General features: G+C 37.6%; 1 protein-coding gene across 1 annotated transcript in view; it reads left to right on the top strand.

Annotated features, from left to right (window-relative positions):
• The first annotated feature begins 9,867 nt into the window (after positions 1–9,867).
• Positions 9,868–18,956, top strand: part of PCLO (piccolo presynaptic cytomatrix protein) — a 187,410-nt gene continuing 178,321 nt past the window's right edge. The window contains exons 1-2 of the mRNA XM_060195658.1: positions 9,868–10,435; positions 16,188–17,703. Of these exons, the coding sequence (XP_060051641.1) occupies positions 10,179–10,435; positions 16,188–17,703 (1,773 nt within the window). The 5' untranslated portion in view covers positions 9,868–10,178. The remainder of the gene's footprint in view (positions 10,436–16,187; positions 17,704–18,956) is intronic.

Raw genomic sequence — 18,956 nt, forward strand, 5'->3', positions numbered from 1 at the left:
CACAACACCCATCAAAGTTCCACCAAACTTCTTTAAGAGAATAGAATATAAACTGCAATCATTTATCTGGAACCAGAAAACACCCAGAATTGCAAAACAAGCTTGAGGAAAAGAAACAGAAATGGAGGCATCAGACTCCCAGATTTCAAACTATATTTTAAGGCCATCATCATCAAAATAGCCTGATACTGGAAAAAAATAGGCACACAGACCAGTGGAACAAAACTGAAAGCCCAGAACTAAACCCCCACATCTATGGACATCTAATCTTTGATAAGGGTTAAATAGAGGAAGGAGGCTCTCTTCAATAAATGATACTGGGAAACCTGGGTCGTAACATGCAGAAGAATGAAACTGAACCACCTTATCTCACCAGAAACAAAAATCAACTCCAAATGGATCAAGGACTTGGATGTTAGACCAAAAACTATCAAATATTTAGAGGAAAACATTGTTGGAACACTTTCTCACCTAAATCTCAAGGACATCTTTGATGATACAAACCCAATTGCAAGGAAGACTAAAATAGAAACAAACCAATGGGACTACATCAAATTGAAAAGCTTCTGCACAGCAAAAAAAACTATCACACAAAGAGATCCCTCACAGAATGGAAGAAGACTTTCACATGCTATACATCAGACAAGAGACTAATAACCAAAATAGAAAAACCAAAGAGTTCAGCAAACTTAGCAACAAAAAAACAAATGACCCAATCCAAAAATAGGCAGAGGGTATGAGCAGAACATTCACTACAGAAAAGATCCAAAAGGCTAAAAAAAAAAAAAAAAAAAAACATGAAAAATTGCTCCAGGTCGCTGATTGCCAGAGAAATGCAAATAAAGCCAACACTGAGGTACCACCTCACTTCACTGAGAATGGCATACATCAAAAAGGACAGCAGCAACAAATGCTGGAGAGGCTGTGGGGACAGAGGAACCCTTCTGCACTGCTGGTGGGAATGTAAATTGGTCCAGCCTCTCTGGAGAGCCATCTGGAGAAGTCTTACAAAGCTAGACATGGACCTTTCATATGACCCAGTAATTCCTCTTGTGGGGATATACCCCAAGGATTCCATATGCCCAACCAAAAAGATATGTGTACACCTATGTTCATAGCAGCACAATTCATAATAGCTAAAACTTGGAGTCAACCCAGGTGTCCAAGAACAGATGAGTGACTGAGAAATCTGTGATATATTTACACAATGGAATACTACACAGCTGTTAAGAACAATGAACCCTCTTCTCTGACCCAACTTGGATGGAGCTAAAGGAATTATGTTAAGTGAGCTAAGTCATCAAGATAAAGATGAGTATGTGATGATCCCACTCATCAACAGAAGTTGAGAAGAACAGAAATGGAAACTAAAAGCAGGATTTCAAATTGTGCTGCTAAGAACATATGTGTACACAGATCTTTTTGGATACACATATGTTCTTGGCAGCACAATTTGTAATAGCCAAAACCTGGAAGCAACCCAGGTATCCAACAACAGATGAGTGGCTGAGCAAGTTGTGGTATATATACACAATGTAATACTACTCAGCTGTTAAAAACGGTGACTTCACCGTTTTCAGCCGATCTTGGATGGACCTTGAAAAAATCATGTTGAGTGAAATAAGTCAGAAACAGAAGGATGAATACGGGATGATCTCACTCTCAGGCCGAAGTTGAAAAACAAGATCAGAAAAGAAAACACAAGTCGAACCTGAAATGGAACTGGAGTATTACACCAAAGTAAAAGACTCTGGGGTGGGTGGGTGGGTGGGGAGAATACAGGTCCATGAAAAATGATGAATGAAATAGTGGGGGTTGTATTGTTAAATGGTAATCTGGGGAATGTTATGCATGTAAAAAAAAAAAAAAAAGAAGAAGTAGAAACGCAAAGCAGAAATTGACTGAGTTTGGAGTATGGAACCAAAGTAAGAAAGCAGAAGTACACTAGAGTTTGCATCACCAGGTTCCAGGTGTCATCAGGATGCCAGCCAGACGTCCCTGGATTGAAGACCCCACCAATATGTCCTGGAGCTCAGCTTCCCCAGAGACCCACCCTACTAGGGAAAGAGAGAGGCAGACTGGGAGTATGGACCGACCAGTCAACGCCCATGTTCAGCGGGGAAGCAATTACAGAAGCCAGACCTTCTACCTTCTGCAACCCACAATGACCCTGGGTCCATGCTCCCAGAGGGATAGAGAATGGGAAAGCTATCAGGGGAGGGGAAAAAATAAATAAATAAAAGCAGGATTTGACTGAATCTGGAGTAGGGCACCAAAGTAAAAATCCTGGGGTAAGGGTGAGGGTGGACATTCAGCTTCCCGGGGTGATCGGGTGTGGGGTGGATGGAGGGGGTGGGTGGGATGGAGCACAGTCTTTTGGTGGTGGGAATGGTGTTTATGTATAGTCCTATTAATTTGTAATCATATAAACCATTATTTAATTAATATGAGAGGAGAAAAATTACTCAATGCAATGAGTACCACCTCAGCATGCTTCACTTCAGACTATCCAGAGACTTCAGGTGTAGAATGACAACCTTTCAGCTTCATTACTTGGGTGAGACCTTTCCTTTCATAGTATTCTCTAATTCCATTTGAGGCAGTTCACTTCCTAACAAAATCCCAAAACCTAAATATAGACTAGGTCCCATGAGATAGAGTATATATTCACATGTATCCATAAACTAGGGCAAAATATCTACCTGAAAGCAAAAGCACACAATAGTATGCAGTGAGTCAGTATAAAGTTCCTAATAAAATAGTATCTAATTAGACTTAGATACCCTCCTTACCTACTTCCTATTACAGTTCTCACATGCACTCCAAAATTAACCTTAGCAAAGCAAGGATTGCAAAATCTGAATAATGATGGCTCTTTAATCACTATCAGGCCACTCCATCAGCTAGGGCCTATTCGGGGAGTCCTGAGATTCCCAAACAGACATGATGGGCCTAGACCTCAAATGAGTCTCTCTCTCCATTGTTACAGGTCATCTCTATCAGGAATAAGAAAAAATACCCCTTTGTGGGCCCCCCATAGGACCTTGCCCTCAGCATTGATCAACAATGGTAGAGAATGTTCCATCCTGTGAAGGGAGGATGGACAGTGTACTCTTTGCTACACCCAAGGAAGATGGGTCAATATTGGGGCAGCTTGGAATGTTCCTATTTATGACCACAGACTGTGAGCTCAGATCTACAGGGATGCAGAAGTCACATAGGCTCCTAGTCTGAATATGGGCCCCAGATCAGATCAAATCGACGGGGTTTACAGTTAACAATATTTATACCTCTACCCCATATTAAGGAACTACACTTTTCCCTGATCTGGCTTTCTGTCCCTTTTCCAGCCATGACATCACCTCCCCAGACAATAACTTGGATCCACCTGCATATCAGATTTCAGGCTCAGAGGAAAAAAAAAAAAAACTAGTATAGCCACAGGCCCTTTGAAATATAACTAAAATATGCCTACTAGCTATCTACAAAATGGAGGACCCCCCCCCAACTTTTCATCCGTACTATTCCAGCCTTTAGGTCCATGATTGTTCAACAATTTGTTTTGCTTTGTATGTTAACTCTCTTTTCAGCCACCAGGTTCCAGATGCTAGCATGATGCCAACCAGACTTCCCTGGACAGACAACTCCACCAATGTGTCCTGGAGTTTCCCCAGAGTCCAACCCAACTAGGGAAAGAGAGGCAGTCTGGGTGTATGGGTCCAATTGTAAACATCCGTGTTTAGTGGGGAAGCAATTACAGAAGCCAGACCTTACACCTTTGCATCCCACAATACCCTAGGTCCATACTCCCAGAGGGTTAAAGAATAGGAAAACTATCAGGGGAGGAGGTGGGATGGGATACGGAGATCTTGTGGTGGTAATTGTGTGGAGTTGTACCCCTCTTATCCTATGGTTTTGTTAATGCCTCCATTTTCAAATAAATAAAAAAAATTTTAAAAAAGAAAGGAAAAGAAGGTAAGATCATAGAAAAAAATGAGCAAATATATGCAAATGTAAATAGATACTTATAGTAATAATAGTCAACCCATAACTGCAACCTTGGGGTGAAGCTTACTGTAGCTTCCAGTGGAGGGGTTGGGGATACAGAAATCTGGTGGTGGAAACAGGGCAGAATTATACCCCTATTATCTTATAATTTTGTAAATCAATATTAAGTCACTAATAAAATTAAAAGATAAAACGTTTCTTCAAAAATATGTTTACTGCAGTATTATAGTTATGAATTTATTTTATTTTTATTTATTTATTTTTTTGTTTTTTGTTTTTTATTTTTTAAATATTTATTTTATTTATTTATTCCCTTTTGTTGCCCTTGTTGTTTTTTATTGTTGTAGTTATTATTGTTGTTGTCGTTGTTGGATAGGACAGAGAGAAATGGAGAGAGGAGGGGAAGACAGAGAGGAGGAGAGAAAGATAGACACCTGCAGACCTGCTTCACCGCCTGTGAAGCGACTCCCCTGCAAGTGGGGAACCGGGATCCTTATGCCGGTCCTTGTGCTTTGCGCCACCTGCGCTTAACCCGCTGCGCTACAGCCCGACTCCCCGAATTTATTTTATTTTTATAGTGATGAATTTAAACCATCATTATTGTTTCAATTTTACAGACTACAGATATGAAATGCGGTACCACTAGGCAGTATTTTATTAAGACATTTCTTTAAGATAGTGCTTCTGCTGTTCTAGGAAAAGTTTCACAAAATACACATGAGGTAAACTATCATAAACTTATGTAGTTATTAATATTAAATAATTAAAATGCATAAAGAACAAAGAATATCCACATATATTTAATGGCAGGGATGTAGGCGATTTTATTTATGATTTTCTCTATTTTCTAAATTTTTAAAGACAAAATTTTTATATGGTGTAAGAGCACCAATACTTACTGATGGTTTCTTAAGATCAACAAATTAGCCAGCCTGCTAAACCAGGGAATCAATATTAATGTCTTTTAGTAACACATATTCTGTGAATAAGCTGAAAAAATGGCATGACATGCAGTGAACAGTCATTTTGAGTGATGTAACTCAAAATATCCTTATCATTCTGTATTTAGGAGTTCCTGCATTTTAGTGTGTGTGTGTGTGTGTGTGTGTGTGTGCATGTATATATACATGTTTGTACAAATATGGAATCTGACATACTTTTTTAAAGACACATGTCTGTTTCTTTTTTGTTTGTTTGTTTTTTTGTTTTTTATTCCCTTTTGTTGCCCTGGTTGTTTTATTGTTGTAGTTATTATTGATGTTATTTGTTATCGTTGTTGAATACGACAGAGAGAAATGGAGAGAGGAGGGGAAACAGGGAGGAGGAGAGAAAGACAGACACCTGCAGACCTGCTTCACCGCCTGTGAAGCGACTCCCCTGCAGGTGGGGAGCCCGGGGCTCAAACCGGGATCCTTACGCCGGTCCCTGCGCTCTGCGCCACATGCGCTTAACCTGTTGCGCCACCGCCGGACTCCCACATGTCTGTTTCTTAATGTTCATTCCACAATAGAGAGGAAAAGAGGACTCTGTTAACTTAGTAGATCGAGAACATGTAGTAGCTTAAGATCCAATTTGTATTTTACTGTGGTTGAGCTGCTTCTCAAATGCTGTTCTCAGCCACTTTTCTTAGCTCTGTTTTAAAATGAGATGTGCAACTAAAGTAGAAGATATTCAAGTGAGATTATATTTGATTGTGCAATGGCTTCAATTTTGAAGGGAAAAAGCATGACAAGTATTTTAAAGAAATATTTAATAAATTTATTTTTGAATTCCAACATCTGGTCTTTGAGACAGTTTCTTTTCTTATATTATCATTCCAAAATAAGCTTGTGATATAAAATAAAAGAGAAATCACTTTTATCTAAAATTATCTAAAACATTTTCCCTTAGACATAGGATATATATATATATATATATATATATATATAATATTTTTTATTGCCACCAGGGTTATCATATGCATGAAGAATTCACCACTCCTGGTTGACATCTGTCCTCCACCCCCCCACCTCATTTATTCCTTTATTTGATAAGACAGAGAGAAATTGAGAGAAGAGCGGGAGACAGAGAGGCTGAGAGGCAGAGAGACACTTACTTCACTATTCTTGAAGCTTTCCCTTTGCAGAAGGGAGAGCTGGGACTTGGCCCAGGGTTCTTGCATATGGTAATGTGTACACTTAACCACGTGCATGGCTACCCAACCCCCCAAATACTTATTTCTATGTCACTTTACAATAACATTTTGTAAGTTGAAGTAAATCATGGAATCAATATTTATATGATTTAACATTATTTATTTACCCGATTTACAAATAGATCCTAAACTAAAGCTAAAGCTCAGAAAATAGGACCATATATTCATGCTTTTTTTGTATTTATGATTTTTTTTTTGTTAACAATGTTAACTTTAGTCTTGTAACTATTGGGTTAGTAAGATATTGGCTTTTCAGAACCTGAGATTTTCTAACTATAAAAAGGAAGTATTATTTAATAACAAATTTTTACAAAATGCTATCTAGTCATAGTGCATTTCACATCTGTATTCCGCAATACTGAAATATATGGTTTAAGTTCACCACTATCATAAATAATACTACAGTAAACATATTTTTCATAAAATCATTTTGTGACTCAAATGATATCTTTAGGACTATCAGAGGCATATAACAAATTATAAATCTTCTTTAAGGCCCTTTACTACCAAACTATTGTCGTTATTTCCCAGAAGTGTTGACTCTACTTATATTCTTAAATTCTATTCAACAAAGGGTCTATTTTTAGAAAGTTACTAGAATTATTATAATGGTTCAATAGAGGTAGATTAGACATTTACCAAATCCAGAATTTGACCAAGATTTATAACTTTTTTTTTTGTAATTTTAAATTTCCCACATATGACTACACACAAGATGATCTTTTGATGTCCATCTCTTGTTGAATAATATCTGTAAGGACACAATTAGACTGGGTCACTCCATTCCAGGAAATTTTTTTTCTGGCCAAAATTAATTGCAAACTATCACATTTTTTATTGCTTCTAATCTAAAAAGGAAACCACCTGGGAAAGTGAGAGAATTAAATGAATGGATCTGGTTTGCTTGAGAAAATATTTTAAGAATACATAATGGTACAGTTATATAGATAACTACTCCTAAGTTTACAGTCAGTCAGTGTAGATAATGTTTCTTTAACCACTCTCCTCTAAAACTGAATGAATAGGAGCTAGCCTATCAGCTTATGAAATTAAATCTAACTTCAAATTAAGTGCTTATTAGAACAACCATATAATGACCAGGGCAACATAGATTTTGAATAAACACTATTAGTTAACCTTCAGAATAAAACTAATTATGATACTTTTCTGCACCATCAAGAAAGAACCCATAGCTACTTTCAGCCTGTAACTCCTCATTTTCCTACTCTTAATTTTTTGAGAACATCCAAAGAATGCATCTGGAAGACCCTAGTGTGTCTCTTTAAACACACACACACACACACACACACACACACACACACACACACACACACACACACACACACACCTTGATGTACAAAATGGAGAATTATATCTTAATGCTTTTTCAGCCACCAAGTTGCAGATGCTACCATGATGCCAACCTGACTTCCCTGGGAAGATGACTTCACCAATGTGTCCTGGAACCCCACCTTTACAGAGCCCTGCCCCAGTGGGGAAAGAGAAACAGTCTAGGAGTATGGATAGATCTGCCAATGCCCATGTTTAGTGGAGAAGCAATTACAGAAGCCAGACCTTCCACCTTCTGCATCCCACAATGATCCAGGGTCCATGCTTCCAAAGTTATAAAGAGCAGAAAGGTTTCCAATGGAGGCAATGGGATACAGACTCTGGTGGTGGAAATTGTGTGGAATTGTGTATCATTATTATTGTCAATAAAAAAGAAATGAAAAAAGCGTAGATCATTACAAAGAAAGAAAAAAATATTATTCAAAAGTCAGTATATATACTCAATACATAAAGTTCCTAGAGGTAAAATTATAAATAAAGTAAAAAACTGAAAGGTTTCACATATGACACTATCATTTAGTTTATTTTCATAGTCCATATAGCGTAAGGGATAGTAGTGTCAAGAATAAGTCCATATAATTTTTCATTATATAGCTCAAGCCCTTGTTTTCTGACGATGTTAATTCTTTGGAAAATGGAGAAAGGGAAAATATGAAATACTTTTTTGCACAGTTGGTTATAATATTCCGGTATTAAACAAAAAACTTCCGTTTAGGGAGTCAGGCGGTAGCATAGCAGCTTAAGCGCACGTGGTGAAAAGTGCAGGGACCGGAGTGAGGATCCAGGTTTGAGGCCCCGGCTCCCCACCTGTAGGGGGGTCACTTCACGGGCGGTGAAGCAGGTCTGCAGGTGTCTGTCTTTCTCTTCCCCTCTCTGTCTTCCCCTCCTCTCTCCATCTCTCTATCCTATCCAACAATAATAACGGCAACAATGATGATAACCACAACAAAGATACAATACAACAAGGGAAATAAAAGGGGGGTAAAAGTGGCCTCCAGGAGCAGTGGATTGGCGGTGCAGGCACGGAGCCCCAGCAATAAACCTGAAAGCAAAACAACAACAACAACACAACAACAACAAAATCGAAAAGAAAAAGGGAAGGGAAGGGAAGGGAAGGGAAGGGAAGGGAAGGGAAGGGAAGGGAAGGGAAGGGAAGGGAAGGAAAGGAAAGGAAAGGAAAGGAAAGGAAAGGAAAGGAAAGGAAAGGAAAGGAAAGGAAAGGAAAGGAAAACGCAAGGACCAGCGAAAGGATCCTGGTTCCAGCCCCTGACTCCCCACCTTCAAGGGAGTTGCTTCACAGGTGGTGAAGCAGGTCTGCAGGTGTCTATCTTTATCTCCCCCTCTCAGTCTTCCCCTTCCTCCTCTCTCCTTTTCTCTCTGTCCTATCTAACAACAGCAGCACCAATAACAACAACAATAACTACAACAACAATGAAAAACAAGGGCAACAAAAGAGAAAATAAACAAATATAAAAATTTTAAGAAAAAAACTTCCTTTTAAAATGCAATGTCAAAATTAAAAACAAAAATATATGTATATGTCTAGGGTGGGTGGTGAGTGCGTTTGAAAGAGTGGCTCTTAGATATATTTCTGATGCTAACCTGTAACTTCTTGCAAGTTCCAATTAATGTGAATTACTGAATATGTTATCACTTTGGATGCTACTGTAAACATTAACATAAACATGGATGTCATGTTTTCAAGTTTTCACACTACTGTAACATCTACATTCTACAGTTTGGATCTAATTAAGAATCTCATCCACAATTTCCTTTAATTCTTTATTTCAGAGTAGTGCCCCAGAAACCTCAACTGATCACTGTATGGAAAGTTATAATATGATTTATCTGGTAAAGTTCTATAAGAAAAGGGCAGGATCTCAGATTCTTTTGAGAAATGCGTTCCCAAGGAATCAGAGGGTTCTCGTATTTTTCTCTGACTACCTGAATCCATTAGTAGGATATTAAAGCCCCTACAAAAATGGAAACTGTTAAGTCCCATGAGTCAAAGAACAAGTTGTAAGGAGATTGCCACTCCAGACCTCCCCAACCTCTCTGCAAGTAGTCATCTGAAACCCAGGTTGAGACATCCTGAAATATGCCTAAAAGAAAGGCAAGCTGTTTTATTCGGGATTTTAACAGAACTCTCTCGCCGGGCTCCTTTAAATAGGTGCTGAGAGTGAGGTAGGATACGAAACGACGCAGAGCTGGGTGGGGGCCCACTCCCGCATCGCATGTTCTGAGATGGGCATGCGCACTGCAAGGGCGCGGGCCGGGAGGCGGGGCGCGGTGGGAGGGGCGGACGGCGCCCGGCTGGCACCGCTCAGATCTGCTTTTCCCTGGCTGCGGGCGCTGAGGCGGCATCCGGGAGAGGTGTCTTCTGCAAAGGTTGTCTGGCGTTGTCCAACATGGAGGAGGCACCGACTGCGGGCGTCACCTGGAAGGGGGACTAATCCCCGCCCGGCGTTTCGGGCAGGGCGTTCAGTCCCAAGCCGTGGGACTTCACCGCCTGTCTGCACGCCCCACGCACGGCAGACCCCGGCTCCGGTGCTTCCTCGGGCCGCGGGCTTGCAGACCCGGACGCTGTGCTCGGAGGAAACACGGCGACCCCGAATCTGCCTGAGCCATGGGCAACGAGGCGAGCCTGGAAGGGGAAGGGCTTCCTGAAGGGCTGGCGGCGGCGGCGGCGGCAGCGGCGGCCGGAGGAGGGGCTGGCGGGGCGGGGAGCCCCTTGCACACCGTGATCCCTGCCGGCATGGAGGCGGATCTGAGCCAGCTAAGCGAAGAGGAGAGGAGACAGATCGCCGTTGTCATGTCAAGGGCGCAGGGGCTACCCAAGGGAAGCGGTCCCTCGGCCACTGCGGAGCCGCCTCCCATGCACAGGCACGCACAGCATGATGTATATGTCCGGGCATATATGTACGAGCAGCTCCCCTTGCACATATGTGCCAGCCCGTATGTGCAAGCACGGAAAGCAGCACATATATGTCGCTTCTGTTCATTTGATTTTTCCCAGATGGGGTGGCGTGTGAATAGATCATAACCTTCTGATGGGTGGAGGGAAAAGGATGCATTGTGGAGTTTCTGATGGGATAGTCAAGGGTTGCTTTCTTAGAACTGTTATTATTATTTTTTTCTTTCCCTCTTTTGGAACCCTTTCCCCCCTGGGGTGGCTTGGAGAAACGCCTGCCCTCCAGTATTTTACTAATCTGGAAGTCTTCCATTAATATTAAAAAGGGACATGTGAGAAATGGATTGAGCTGGATGTTTACCTGGCTCTGTTTAAATGAGCATTTCGGGGTATTTGTCTCTGTGATTGATACTTAAATATTTTCCTAACAATGCCTTCTCCAGTTCCTTTAGATGTGGTTTGTCCTTCGTTTCCACTTCACTACCAGAGGAAAAATAGCATCGTTTAGGTCGAAAAGCATATAATAAATGTACCTTTTATATTCAGCAAGGGGCTCTAAGATGTACTGTGGCATTAAACAGATGGCTCAGTCATAGCAGAGGAAATGCTGTACATGTATTTCTGAATCAGTATATGGTATTTTTAAAGCCACTTTTATATGTAGAGGAGGCTTAACAGTGTATGCTAGAACATGCAAATTTATGCTATCTTAAATTAACATTTGAAAAGACAAAATAAGTAAATGACTGGCATAGTCATTTAAGCTAATTTTGTAATGTTTACAGATTTATTTCACCCCAGATCTCCATTTTTCTTCATTCTAGTAAGTTCGTGTTTTGAAGGTCTCAATAAATTAATAAATTAAGGGTGTAGTGATAGTGCCTGCCCTGCCATTATTATTGTAAGCAAACCATTTAACTTTGCTCCCTTGTTCTGTCCATGGTCCTGAAACCACTCCTGCTCTACAACTACAGGAACATTTAAATTTTCATTTGCAGTATTGGATAGGTAATAGGAAAGGTATGGGTATATCGGCATAGATTCTTAGCGTTTATTTTATAGAATAAAAAAACTAAGTAAGAGACAACCATATGAGTTATGCATATAAGTTTGACCAGTAATTTCAATATTACATTAATAAGGTAGAAATGTAAAATGTATTATGGATAATGACATCTTTCACACTTAATATTGAATGTCTAAAATCACTTTGGTTAAGACTAATTCCTTAAAATGAAGCTGCCAGTAGTCATAAAAAAACAGCACCTTTTTACTGAATATGTTTATCTGTGTTTTTTAAATAATATATTGGGATGTTCCTCTTATATATTCTTTATTACCCATTGCCTTAACTTGTGTAATTTACAACATGCACTGTTTACTCTACTTGTGAAGACATGATTTGGGGAAAATATTAATTTTATAAAGTACTACTAAAGTGCATGCTTTCTTTGGTATGATAGAGAGGATGTAGGTAAACTAGGTTTCTGTGACTTTTCTCTTCCCCTAACAGGCACAAGCAACAGGTTTATCATGCTGCATAAAAATATCAAGTACAAGCAAACTTTAATTTTTAAATTCCTAACTTTATTCTCTTTGGAGTGTGGTTAGAAAATATTTCTGCCTATAAAAATATGGTCATTTGTGCAGTATTTTATTCAAAACACATTTAAAACGCTACTAGAAATCTGTTCTTAGTATGGCAGTGTGTGGCTTAAATCATTACTGGTGAATCTAGACTGTATAAAGTGTATTTCTGACTTTTGCTTCTTGATTATATTTTACTAAAAGATGTAAGGCGTTTTTTGGACATTATCATCACAATATGTGATAGTTAAATAAACACTATCATTGTGATTTTTAGAAAAATGTGAACACATTAGAAAGTAGATACATGTTACTAGAAATTTTAGGTCTTGTAACTTAGAAATAATATGGAGGTGGTCTTTCTTTCTTTTTCTTTCTTTAAAGAAATAGGGATTGAGAGCCCAGAGATTTGGGTTCTTATCATATTCATTTAATTGACACATGGCAAATTACACATGCTTCTCAGTCCTATGTTCCTCAGTTCCCTTGCCTCCATATAAAGGAAGTGATGCTTGTCTTCCCTGTCACTGTTAAAACAGTGTGAAACTCAATTACAAATTGACATTTTTTTATTTGATATTTAATTTGAAGGTACTCTTAACAGTACAAATATCAATGCCAGTGGTGAAGCCTCTAGCACTAAAGCAATAGCATGTATGTTGAATTATTCATCGTTACAAGTTACTTTGATATATCCATATTGTTTTACATTTGAAAAAGTCAGTCTGTGTTGAAAATTCCCCCTAACTCCTTGCCCTCTAGGAGTCAGTACAACAAATTTCTCTAAGCTTAAAGCCTTTTATGAATCTCTTAGACTCTTTAAGTCCTAGTACCAACTGTAGTTTAAAGATTAGTTTCCACAGTTGCTTATACTTCTGAGATTATAAAAATTTATGTGACTCAGCAGTGCTATCATCGCCTGCTGTGTTACCTTAAAAATGATAGCATTTCAACTGCTTTTACATTCTTATATTTGAATAGACACTTGTCTTTTATGCATATAAAATATTTTTCTGCAAAATAATGAAGGGAAAATTTGAGTGTACATGTATGTAGATTAAAAGAAATGCTGCACAAAACCAAATAGAAGCAGAAAAGGCTACAAGTGAAATGTTTCTGGATTTTTGATTTATTGTAGTCCCAGAGAAATACACTTTTATTGCTTCTTCTACTCATTCTGTTTACAACTATAGGTAAGCCATGTGAGAAGAGCTTTATTAAAAATAAAGCTTCTCATTATTAGAATATTTTGTGAAATATTCTAATTCTAATTCTGACAGAATGGAGTATTTTCTTTAGCACACCTTTCAGCCACCCCTACTGGAGAGGCACCTTTACACCTGTTTTTTCCTTTAGAGCACCATGCCAAGCTCAGGTTGTAAAATGAAAATGGAATGTTTATACTTATATCTCAAAAGACCTGTAGAAGAATATGCTATAGAAACACTTTAAGAAACATTAGTCTGAAGTAAAATCATGATATGTCATTTATTCATTCATCGACCAAACATTAGAGCTTATCTACTAGTTAGCAGACTTGGTTCTAGTGGCGCAAAAATGACAAAACACATTCTCACGTTCAGTCTAGTACATAAAACACAGAGTGCATCTTAGTCATTTTCTTTTTAATAGATAAACTGTTATACCAAACAAAAATTGACCATGGATCACAGTGAGCTAAGAAAACATTATATTTTTGTTTGATATTAAGCCTACATGTACTCCTAGTGTCTTGATTTCTCACCCCAATATTACTGTCTTTTACTTTGCTTTATTAATATTTAGTGACTAAAAGTAAATTTCGGGGCAGTCTATATTTGATGGGGATTTAATAATATAAAACAACTTATGCTGTTGGGAAATACGCAGTCATGATTTCTGGTGAAACACCTCACTGTCAATTTTAGTGTTATCACAAATATTTGTTTTAAAGTTCATTTAAAAAATTTTTGTTCTTGGTTTAGATGAATCATATACATATATAAATAAATTTAGTAGTAAGATAGGATGAATTATTTTGAGATAGCATGAAATATTGAGATTTTTTTTTGTACTTTGTTCAAATGTAGGTATCTAAGACTTTCTTGAAGGGATCAGTTTTAATAGTAATAGTTACTTTCAGGATAGCCACTTTCCCATTGTAGTCTCTAAGCATCTACCCTTGAATATTCAATTTATTAATTAAACAAAGAACATTTCTAGAGTATGAATATATAGATAGTGGAGTGTTTTGAAAATAATATTATCAATTGTTTAGTACTGCTTTTCTCCTTTGATATGGAGAGGAGCACATTGGGAGAATGAATCATTTAAAATCATTTTCCCCAAATGAAATTATGTAGAGATGCATTTTTAAAGATATCTTAGAATTGCTAGAAAAAAATTGGTGATGATTGTATCTCTTGATAAGATAAGGCTTCTCAGATGTGGTAATATATAAAGTTTTGGTTATCTTTCTCCTGGAGAAAATTATTAGGATTAAGAATTTGAATTATTTGAATTTTGTTAGAAAATTGCTTTATACATATATTTCCAATTATATATTGTTTTCTTTATAAGTCTTCAGTTTTAGAACTAAGATTTCAGCATTTTGTCTTGCTTTTGCCTTCTTCAGATCTATGCATTTGTTTTTATAGGGGACTATTTAAAAAACTTAATAAACATCAAAAAACTTACTGAGTTCCAAAATACTATAACATGAAATTAAAACAATATATAATCTATTCCATTATTAAGTATATTTTGACAAAACATCATTAAACACTTCGGACGTTATTGTGACCATCTCATATTTTAAATACTACTGTGTCACCCTGGTTCCCTTTCTTTTTCCTTTTAATTAAAAATTAAATATTTTACAAAAATTAATTACATGTATCAAAATGTACTTAATTTGGGTTACTCCATAATTCTATTTGCTATACATGCTATTTGTTATGATTTTACCACTAAATAATACTTATTTAGGGTTAATATTCTTGATTTTTGGCTACATAAGAAACAAGTAACTAAAATATTTTCTTTCAATTTAGTGACTTAAAATTAATCATGTTTTCAAAACTAGTTTTAAAGTCCATTTTCTACATTTGTCTATTAATATTTAAAAATCTTGCTAATTAGCTATTTTTTAAGCTTTAAATTAATGTCAGTAATAATTTACTCATAGCCTAATCATGTTATGTGTAAATTGTTTCAAAAGAGATCATTTGCTATTTTTTTCAACTGAGGAAAGTAGAGTAGTTTTTAGAGGTGGTTTCCCAGCTTGGCTGTCATTTGCATTAGCAGGCTTCTATAAAGAGTCCACAAGCATTTTTGTTATTTTGCATTAATATTTCAAAGATTAAGAATTTGTTGGTGGAAAAAATAATCAAACAATCTTGTACTTCTTCCACAAGAATGATGGAATTAAAAAGTTCAAAATTTCTACAAAGCTTTTTTTCTTCTTCTGTGTTTAAAAATGCTGTTATTTGTTGAATACTAGCTTTTTAGATTAAAAAATAGTAAAATTGAATAGATTATTAGCTTTCTTACAGTCGTTAAAAAGGCATCATGTAACCATTGTCCCTTACCAGAAACTCCCATATTATAATGTTACATATCATATGTAATCCAAGTAAATGATTATAATCAAGAAGAAAAATATTACAGCAAGTTTTCCCATTATATAAAATGAGTATTTTTGCTTCTTAGTGCTGGTAGTATTTGGGAAACTAACATATTTTGAACATAATTTTTGATTAAATGGGATAAAGCTGTGAACATGAATGCACTGAAGCATGACACTGTATTGATTTACTGAGTTAATATATTTAATTTGGTTTTAAATGTGGCCAAATTCTGTTGAGTTGGAATGTAAATTATTTTATTATAGCACTTTCTAAGTAGATATTTTAATTTTTCACCACCTTAATATCCAGTTTTTTTCTTTACCTCCTGAATGAAATTCTCTACTGAGGTAAAGAAAGTAACAAAGATATCTTTTATGTTTTTTTATGATTATGATTACTTATAAGATGCTGCAAAATAGATTTCAGTTAGATTTACTCATTCATAATTTTGAGGATATAAGAAGATAACAGATTTTGGTATAATCTTGAGTTGGGATAATTTCCATTTCTTTTTCTTTTACTTTTCTAGGAAACAAGAGTTGGATAGTAGTCATCCTCCAAAGCAACCAGGAAAACCACCAGACCCTGGGCGTCCAATTCAGCCTGGTCTTAGTAAAAGTAGAACTACAGACACGTTGAGGTCAGAGCCGAAATTGCCTGGAAGGAGTCCTTCTACCATTAGCTTGAAGGAATCAAAGTCCAGAACTGATTTTAAGGAAGAGCACAAGTCTAGTATGATGCCTGGCTTCTTTTCTGAAGTTAACCCTTTAAGTGCTGTCTCCTCTGTTGTAAATAAATTCAATCCTTTTGATTTGATATCAGACTCTGATACATCCCAGGAAGAAATTGCCAGGAAACAAAAAGTAGGTCAGAAGGAACAAGGAAAACCTGAGGGAACCACAAAGCCTCCATCACAACAGTCACCCACAGCAGTTCCTAAGCAGCAAAGATCTGTGAGGGCACCACTTCAGCAGGAGGGCTCTCCCAAATCAGCAACTTCCCAGCAACCAGAAAAAATGAAATCACAACCTCCGGGGACAGGAAAGTCACCTCAGGGGGTTACCCAAGCTCCTCAGACAGACCAGACAAAATTGCCACCTCAAAGAGATACAGTCAGGCCTCAGTCTAAACAGCCAGACACAGTCAAGGGTGAAGCAGTTAAACCCTCACTCCAAAGTTCATCCAAACTACCAATTCAGCAAGCAAGTCCTGGAAAGCCTCCAGGACTTGATAAACCTCCAGGACCTTCCATGTCACAGCCTGGGCCTTCAAAGTCTCCAGCTCAGCAACTAGGGTCAGCAAAACCCTTTGCTCAACAGCCAGCAGTGGCAAAACCCTCACCTCAGCAACTGACAGCAAAACCCCCAGCCCAGCCACCAGGAACAGTGAAGCCTGCAGCTCAGCAGTCTGGACCCAAACCTGCTCAGACTCATGGGTCTGCAAAGCCCCAAGTTCAACAGACTGGGCCAGAGAAGCCCCCATCTCAGCAGCCTGGACCTGCAAAGACTACAGCTCAGCATCTTGGACCAACTAAACTCCCACCACAACCAGGGACACCAAAATCCCCAGCTCCTTCTTCTGGTCCACAGTCTTTAGCTCAGCCACATGGGCCTGCAAAGACTGTAACTCAGCAAACTGTATCAGGGAAGTCTCTGGCTCAGCAGCCTGGACCAGGAAAGACCCTAATTCAGCAGGGTGGCCCAACAAAGCCCCCTCCTCAACAGCCTGGTTTAGTAAAAGCTTCTTCTCAACTGCCTAGCTCAACAAAACCCTCAGCTCAGCAGTCTGGCCCAGTAAAGCCTTCAGCTCAGCAGTCTACAAAACTAGCAAGCCAAATAGGAGCTGGGAAACCTCTGCAGCAATCCACATCTCCATCAGCAGGGCAGGCTTCAGTACAAGGCCTCCCTAAAACCATCTGTCCTCTTTGCAATACCACTGAACTTCTGTTGAATGTTCCAGAAAAGGCCAATTTTAACACATGCACCGAGTGTCAAACTACTGTCTGTAGCCTCTGTGGTTTTAATCCTAATCCTCATTTAACCGAGGTAAGTATATATATTCACTGTGTTCGTACACATTGCAAACCATATTATCATCTTCCACAGTTGGTGGTTAGCGTCTCACTGATTGATAACTTAGCATTGTTTTTCTTCAGTTCTTACTTCTTCCCCTCCTTTTTTTTTTCCTTCTCTGCCAGTTATACATTAGATATTTAGCAATGTTTTATATGAAATACCATAGTTTCTAACAAATTTGGCACATAAGGCAAATATAAATTGACTGAAAGTTGCTGGGAATCTGTCATTTTACTCTATGTTAAGATCCATAATACTTATTATTTAGTCTACCATAATACCATTTGCACTGTAAAACTCATATTCCTACTAAAACTATCATGTTCTTAACTGAAATCATACACATGCTAGAGAAAAAGTGGGCAACATATTCAAATTTTAAATATATTTTTAATAGAAAATTGAATACACTTTTTTTGTGTATTCACAACAAAATGTTCTCTTTACCTGCCAGGGATTCTGGCATACCCTATAAGGGCATGCTTCCTTCATTAGGTAAGAATCACTGATCATAGCATGTGTTAAGTTTATAAAATGAGAAAGTAATTAGAACAGTTTTAACATTGATGGATATCTTCTCTGAAGGATCACAGTTATATCTCCAGTTCTGTAACTGAGCAAAGGGAGATAGAAACTAGTTAACATTCATATTGCTAAGATAGACGCTTCAGTCTTATGAAAGAAAGAGATTTTATTTTACATCTTTTAGCTAGAGAAAGTAACTCTAGTTTAAATAATATAAGGGTTAGACTCTTTTTTTAGTTCTTTGAGTAAACCTTCCTGACATGTCCTTTCTTAAATAAGCCAACAATAAATTTGAACAGCTAAGATCACAGTTATTTATTTGACTGAGCATAGAAAAACAATCCTAGTAGTCCGGGATGTGGTATAGTGGTTAAAGCATTGAACTCTCAAGCATGAAGTCCCAAGATCAATCCATATACTAGAGTGATGTCTGGTTCTTTCTCTCTCCTCCTATCTTTCTCATTAATGAATAAATAAAACCTTTAAAAAAGAAAAATAATTCTAAGCAAGTCAACTAATACTAATTAATCAGCAATTATACATATTGAATAAAAAAAACTTTTAACAGGTCGATGTATAGGGACACGCAGGGGGTGTGTGTGTGCAATTTTTTTTTTTTTTTAGAGAAATCTAATGTCTGATGTCCTGTACCAGATGAGAAAGTACAGAAACCATTTAATCTGTCTGGAGCATGGACA

Source organism: Erinaceus europaeus, chromosome 8, assembly GCF_950295315.1.
Source record: "Erinaceus europaeus chromosome 8, mEriEur2.1, whole genome shotgun sequence".
In the NCBI taxonomy this organism is placed as follows: Eukaryota; Metazoa; Chordata; class Mammalia; order Eulipotyphla; family Erinaceidae; genus Erinaceus; species Erinaceus europaeus.